Source organism: Acanthisitta chloris, unplaced genomic scaffold (assembly GCF_000695815.1).
Source record: "Acanthisitta chloris isolate BGI_N310 unplaced genomic scaffold, ASM69581v1 scaffold32362, whole genome shotgun sequence".
Lineage (NCBI taxonomy): Eukaryota > Metazoa > Chordata > Aves > Passeriformes > Acanthisittidae > Acanthisitta > Acanthisitta chloris.
In genome coordinates, this window is record NW_008662700.1 from 335 (window position 1) to 7,556 (window position 7,222).

At 43.3% G+C, this 7,222-nt stretch overlaps 1 protein-coding gene across 1 annotated transcript in view; it reads right to left on the reverse strand.

The window, feature by feature from the left end:
- Positions 1–2,796: 2,796 nt before the first annotated feature.
- LOC103798441 (pre-mRNA-splicing factor ISY1 homolog) overlaps positions 2,797–7,222 on the reverse strand; it is an 8,897-nt gene continuing 4,471 nt past the window's right edge. The window contains exons 7-10 of the mRNA XM_009070701.1: positions 6,748–6,870; positions 4,619–4,722; positions 4,181–4,267; positions 2,797–3,016 (exon numbers count right to left, since the gene is read on the reverse strand). Of these exons, the coding sequence (XP_009068949.1) occupies positions 2,909–3,016; positions 4,181–4,267; positions 4,619–4,722; positions 6,748–6,870 (422 nt within the window). The 3' untranslated portion in view covers positions 2,797–2,908. The remainder of the gene's footprint in view (positions 3,017–4,180; positions 4,268–4,618; positions 4,723–6,747; positions 6,871–7,222) is intronic.

Consider the following 7,222-nt stretch of genomic DNA (forward strand, 5'->3'; position numbering starts at 1 on the left):
AATCCACTTATTTCCTAGAGCTGCCAACAAATATTTCTCACCAACCTCTCTGATCCTCCAGCAATGGCACTGTGCTCACCGAGACAAAGAATAAGGACCGTGGCCTTCAATCTGCACCACTTAGGTGCTGGCATCAAATAAACCAAGAAATGCATTTCTGAAGGACAAAAGCAAGCTGGAACCGATGCAACAGAGAGAACAATTAGGGAGGTTATCCCCTCGAGTCCTGGCCAGGATGACACACAGTGCAGAACGCTGAAGCAGGCAAGAGAACAAGCTGCATGTATTACATATTTTTCTCGTAACCTGGGTATGTTCAGACTGAGGCACTGCAGAGGTGGTATGAGCTATGAGCCTGACAACACGCACACATCCAAGCAGAGCAGCACACTCCGTTTCAGCCTACGCGTCACTTCATTCTCCACGACAAACAGGATCAGTTTCCTGACTGTGGCCACAGCAGCTTCCCCGCCCTGACTCCACCAGCAATCCCACAGCAGGCAGGACGCCAGCATTTTGTTACAGGCCACCGTGGCAAGTAACTCCTCTGCAATTTCTTGGCTCAGACACAGTAGAGAAGGTCATTCAACTTAAAAACACTTAGCAGCAAAAGCTACAGACAGAGAGTGCTCAGAACAGGCACAGCCAGTTTGCCTTGAACAGCTGCATAATGCATTTTCATGCATGTATTCCATCTCCAGGTTGGTTGTCAGAAATCTGCCCTGACTTAAAAGCTGTCCTTTTACATCATGATGCTGGTCATGCTCAGGGCTGGTAGCTACTCCTTTGAACATGATTGCAATCACAATCCTGTTGATTTTCTCTCGTTCTTTCAATTTATTCCTTTTTTTATGCCTTCAGTTATCATTACTCTGTCCCTGATCTGCCTTTACCCTTCTGTTCTCTACCCTACAGATTCATATAGCGACAGAAGGGATTTACCACTGGTATTATCAAACTTCCCAGACTGTATCCATACAAACTACTTAGGCTTTTTCCCCCCTCTAAAATATATTTTGGTTATCTCCTCCATATAGTTTAGCAAATCTACAGCAAGATTCTGTCCTTCCCCTTTCAAGCACTGTTCCCCTGAAAGAAAAAACTAGTTTTATACTAAAAACCAAATAAAGAAACCAAAAGCTCAGCGTAGCAGAAAGGACGCTTGGCAAGGAGCTGTTCACGACAGAGCTCCAACTCTGTTTTGGCAAGCCCATTTGGCTGCTCCAGCTGGTGTCATGTCCTCCTGCCCTGGTCACACCAGGGTTTGTGACCAACACTCCTGAAACATGGTAAGGCCTTAGGAGGCCACGTGCCTATTCATTCAGCTCCAGAGACTCAGGGGCCGCAGTAGCAGCCCAGACAGCCTTTATCTTCACATACAGAGCTTTTCTGTAGGCAAAGGACACTAGTCTGATCTAGTACTGTCAGCACCAACAGGAAAGGAGCCTATTTTTTCATTCTTGGTGGCCAGGGGTTTTGAAGAAGGAACTCTGGGAAACAGTGTTGTCTTTTACAGCAATACAGAGAACACATCACTTCTTGAAACTCAGGAACAGAAAACTCTCATAGAGCAGAGCAAAACCCACTTTGGAGATGCACCTCAGAGCACACAAATTATCAGGAGTGATAAAGACACTAATTTGCTGCTTTATTACAAAGCAGAGAAAGCTGCACTGCTAACAGAAAGCGAGAAGAATGTTTGTGATGTGAGTTGTCTGCTTGCTACCAATAATTGAGCTTTTGATTAATTCTCTTTTTTTTTTTTAAAGGTTTTAATTTGGCAGCTACACTTTCCACATTTGCAAGGCTTTTTTATTTCATTATTTACATCAAGTAAGACAAAGCTTGTCTCTAATTAAGTATTCTGATTGTTCTGGAGTGAATTATTCAGAGTAGATAGTAACAGATTAATACTAAGAGCACCTAGAAATGTTTAACAGTCCCAGCCATGGTTACTTGGCTGTTAAATACTCTATTCTTTGGATAGAAATAGCCCATTGCAGATGTCCAATTTAAAATGCCATTCATTCTGACCTGTATAACAGTGTTAGCCCCCACAGGACTCTCAACAGGCTCTGCTGTAACTTCCCTCTTGTCACAGGATACAGGAGCCAAGAGCAGTAGGGGATGCTGAGCTTCACATCCCTACATGGATGGCTGTTTATTATCCCATTCTTTGGCTACGATTAGGAAACCACTGCAGTCCTTTGAGCTAGAATGAAACAAGACATCAGGTTGTAAATAAGTTTTACTAAAAATATTTCAACAAGGTATTGCAAAGTTGGAAGTATTCACAATAGTTGCTGGAATACTCAGCACTTAAGCTATTCATCCAGGCACAGTTACCAACCACAAAAAGGGCAACAGATTTTAGACATTGCATGTGTTATATAAAGAAGCAAATCAACTTCAAAGTCACTTGTAAGATCTGCCATCAAGGCACCTCTACACAGGTTTGAGGCTGTTCTGGTAAACTAGAACAGGTGTGAGTTAAACCTGGACTCAGCTCAACAAAAACCAGCATGATATAGATGTGTACACTTACAGTCAGGATAGAGCAGACAGGATGGCAGTAACACCATCAGTTTTCCTTCAGGACTTAGGGAGTTGCTGGGTGTGCAGTTCTGTCTGTAAGAGGCATCACTGCACAGACCCTTTTACAAACTGACAGGACTGAAGACTGAAGTTGTTGAAGATGAAGGTTTGATCTTTTTCAGCACTGGAGTGAAAGTTATCCTAGTGGATAAACCAAAACGAAGGTTTTCCTTCTGCAGACCACACTGTAATCCCATCAGTTTACTCTTAACATCCAATGGGTCTTTGAGAGCTAAAAGTGATTGCTCCCAGAACACAGGAACCTATTGCTTTCCGAAGGGTTCCACACAAACCAGCACACACCGGTGTCATGTTACAATCCTAGAAGTGTCTTTGCTTCTTCACTCTGTGCCATGAGGGTTTCACTGGCATATTTCTGAAGAAGCTCCATCTTCTTTCTCCGTACAAGAGCTTCCTCGATCTGCAAATAAAAAAATATCATTCAGCTTAATTGAGATGCTGAAGCCTAGGATGCTCAGCCAGATAGGAGGAAGAAAAAGACAGGAAACACCCTGTGAAAGTTAGAGCTGCATACCAGTGTAGAAGTAGTTGAACAAAGATGAGTCAGGAGTATCAGCTGAAGCACCTGGAAGTCAAAAGAAGCTGTAGAACAGATGCTTCTGATTCTGATCTATGCTCCCACCCTGGTTAATCAGGGTGTTAGCTGCCATTTCATTTTGACCTCAGTACAGTCACCTGAATTTTGTTGCAAACTATTCTCCTCTCAGATGTAACTTTAGGAAATGCAGAACACATGGAGCTATGCCACATGAGTCCACACCCCTGAAATAACACTTCCTGAGTGTGCCCTTCATGTCAGCCACAGCCATGAACCTCTGACCTGCACTTTGCCTACAAATGCCAGCAATACATATCCTTTCAGCACATACTTAAAGATCCACTAATAGCCACCTGCAAGCCTTGTTTTAAACTCAGTAATGATTTTATATTTGTCCAAACTGCACACAACATCTCTCAAAATAAGTGTTCTCAGCCTTAGGTTTTTGTAATTCAGAATCTAGAAGGCATAATACTGTAGGCATAAGGTATGGAGTGATTTGCCACTAAAAAAAGAGAAACAGCTATGTAACTCCAGAACCTTCTTTCTTGACTTACACTTCAAACAACCTATCACTGTTAAGGTAATATACACCCTAGAGCAGTTTCAAAATATAGTAGTCAATTTAAGGTCATGCCACCAAATGATTTTAGAACACTATGAGAGCAAACCCTGCAGTTTATACATCACTCCATTAAATTAAAAATAAAACTGAAGCAGTCAGACCATCAGCAGAGAGGCACAGTACAGATACATCAGGCAATCTGCATTATTGACCATAGCACTGCAACACTTCCCAGTTATGGAATATTTGTGGAGGCTTTGGAAATTCTGAGGTAAAAAGGGTTATAGCAATGCTACCACAACTCTGGCCACAGAGCATTTGAAGGAGGATTAAACAACTGCAGAGTCAAGTCACAGAAATAACAAATCAAGGACACTTTTATCGATGACCTGCCCTAAGTTGAGATTTCTCTCTTGTAAAGCCAGTGTGCATCTCTGCAGCTGAATTTTGTTCTGTCTTACCTCCTGTTGAGATGGCACTGGAACATGTGCAATGAATTTCTGCTGGCCTTCTTCGCCTTCTCTTTCCTTGCCACCTTCCTCATCAGACTAAAAAGTAAAAATATTAAGCCACATCAACATTATTTTCTAAATAGGTCATAAACCCCCTTTTTCTCACTTGATTTGCCAGAAGGAATGAGGCAGAGCATGAGCAACACTACAAACACAGGAAGCAGGTGAAAAGGGCCATACACCAAAGGAATATGACAAGGATCACATTCAGGTCCTGCTCCTTCAGCGCTTGCTGAACTTGGGCCAAGTGCTCTCACCTACCACTAATTCTTACAAAACAGGGACAATTGCATCTACGTCAGATGGAGAGAAGGGCAGGACACGGCAGCAAAGTAACTCTACATCTGAGAAGGCAGCATAGAAAACATGAAATGTCACATCACCTACCTCATCATCTTTCACAGCATAGATATCTTCTTCCTCCTCCTCCTCACCTCTTGCTAGTCGTGCTTCTCTCTCCATTTTCCATTTTTCCACTGCTTCTGCTATAACTGTTTAGCAGAGGAGAATGGCAGGTGTATGTTAAGAGTCAGTCAAAGCAGCATGGTCCTATTTCCAAAGCTTAAACTTCTTGGCTAAATCCTCTACATCAGTCATACACACTTACTGTGGAACCTTGATGTAGCATCTGATAAAATATATCACTGTAGTCTGAGCAAAACCCATGTTAGCATTGTCAAAGTGTGGTACTTGCTAGTGCCTTAATTTAGGTATATTTTGGACTCTAAATGTCACAGATAAATATCAACCTACTTTCTGAAGTAACAGGGTCACATGACTGGGCCAAGTGGCTCTTACAGCTTTGCAGCATGTCAGCAGCTACAGAGATGCTGATCACCATGTTGTTAATTAAACATGATTACACTCCTTACAGTGACAATCCACACAAGTCTCTCTTTTCACCTCAGAGTGTACTTCTCTTACTCTGTAGCATGATTCCAATTCTGTACCTCACTGTTAGCTGGAAGCTGTCAGGCTGCTGAAGCTGTCAGGCTGCTGAAGCTGTCAGGCTGCTGAAGCTCTACTACAGCAGAGTGCTACTAACTGTGCTAAAACAAGTTTTAAGAAGTTTAATCAATGACATGGCCAGTGCATAAAATCCTGGATAGGTGCAATACTAATGCAATTAGGCAGAAGGAAATGCCAACAGCAGTAGAAGTCAGCAGGCATTCCCCCAAACTCTCACAGATTGTACATTAAAATCCTCCCCTGAGGGAGCAGGATGGCACATGGCTGTGTTTGTGTGTGGTTCTGTAACAGAAAAGACACCACAAATTAAAGAGTTTTTTCAATACTTTGTTTCACAAAAACTTTACTCTCCTTAACAAGGTAAAAGCCACAAGAGCCCAGACAACCAGTGACCCTGAGAGAATCCCAGCTACTGCCCATTAACAGCACACCTACTGGCTCTGTTAGCATCTCCAGCCTTGTTATTTCAAGTGGCACAATCACCTAAGATGACAATTTCCTTAAAAGACTGCAGGAATCCTGGCCAGGTACATCTCCTGCCTGCAGTCAGCAGGATGTGCAGGATGAAGCCTGAGTGGGAGGCTGTTGGGAGCCTTGCACCACACAACTTCCCTTCCCTGCCCACAGCCAGCTCCCAGTCGCTTGGGTTTAGCACTCCAGGATGTGCTGCAGGACACTGATAAGTGAAACATTGCCTTTACCCCCTTCTTCCTCCCTGCCCTACAATCTAACCAGCAAGACATGACCTTGAACACAAAATACCTCACACATGGAGATGGGATAACTCTGAGGATCAGCCAGTGCTCACCAGAAGCACTAAGAACTATTTAGGAAACAAAGGTGGTGCGTGGCCTTTTGCTTAAGCCACACAAATACCAGATAATGGCACACAGTGCTGAATTTTGAAGAGTTTCAGAGATTAAGACTCATAATCCCAATGTCTTTACCAAGAAGGTCAGTAGAAACAAAGCTAGAAAACTATGTGAGCATGGATAAGTATTATGTATTGAGAAAGACTAGGTTTCAAAGGCAAGAATATTCACAAACGTCTTGAAGTTCTGAGAGAGATGACGTGTGGATAAATTAACACAGACAACCTAGACTTCAGGGTTTCCAGAAGGCTCCTCTAATCTCCCAGAAAACTAAACAGCTATGTTTATGGATAAAAAAATAATGAGGTGAGACAGGAAACAGATGGCATAGTCAGTTTTCACAATGGAGGGAGATAACTGCTTGAGTTCCATGGATCTCATTGCTGCAACCTGCTCTTTTACATTTAGCATGAAAATGGAGGGGAAAAAAGGAGATTTTGCTACAATAGTAAATGACTTGCTGACAATATTAAATCATTAACAGTAGGAAAGATGAAAGTCAACTCTAAAGCACACTCCCTGCCCTCTATACAGTGATTTGGATACGGATGTGACAGACAAAATCTGACAGCTAAGGACAAGGCAACACCCTCAGGGAATAAAGCACTACCTTAACTCAGAGTGCACCATCAGCTCTTCCAGGCCTGAGTTATGCAGGTTTGGAATTTCACGTACCTTTCTTTTCATGCTCTTGCTCCAGTGGCTCCAGAATACCATCATCTTCGTCCCTGTAGCCATAGTACTCTGCATCGATGTCTTTCATAAGCTCAGCTCGGGTTTTGCGTGGCGGTGGGAGGGCTGCAAGGACACCCCTGTCACTCACCCACCTCAGCAGCTCCTCGTGCACTCCCAGCTCCTACCAACTTCCCAGCACCCACAGCTCGCTCGCTCCAGCCAATAACCAACACATATCCAACTGCTGCCAGCACTGGGATGGCACTCTGGCCCCCACAAACCACTTCCAATGCTTCCGCCCCAGGTCATGGACTACTTCTGGCAATTTGTCCTTGCATATGGCAAGTAAGAAGGAGCTGCTCAGTAGCCTGTCTTGCTTTCAGGCCCAAGCAATTCCCTCTCATTCCATGACAAAGCAGTAGAAAAAGTTTTATCTCCTTACATCTAGTTTTTTCCTACTATGAAAGCTGATTCC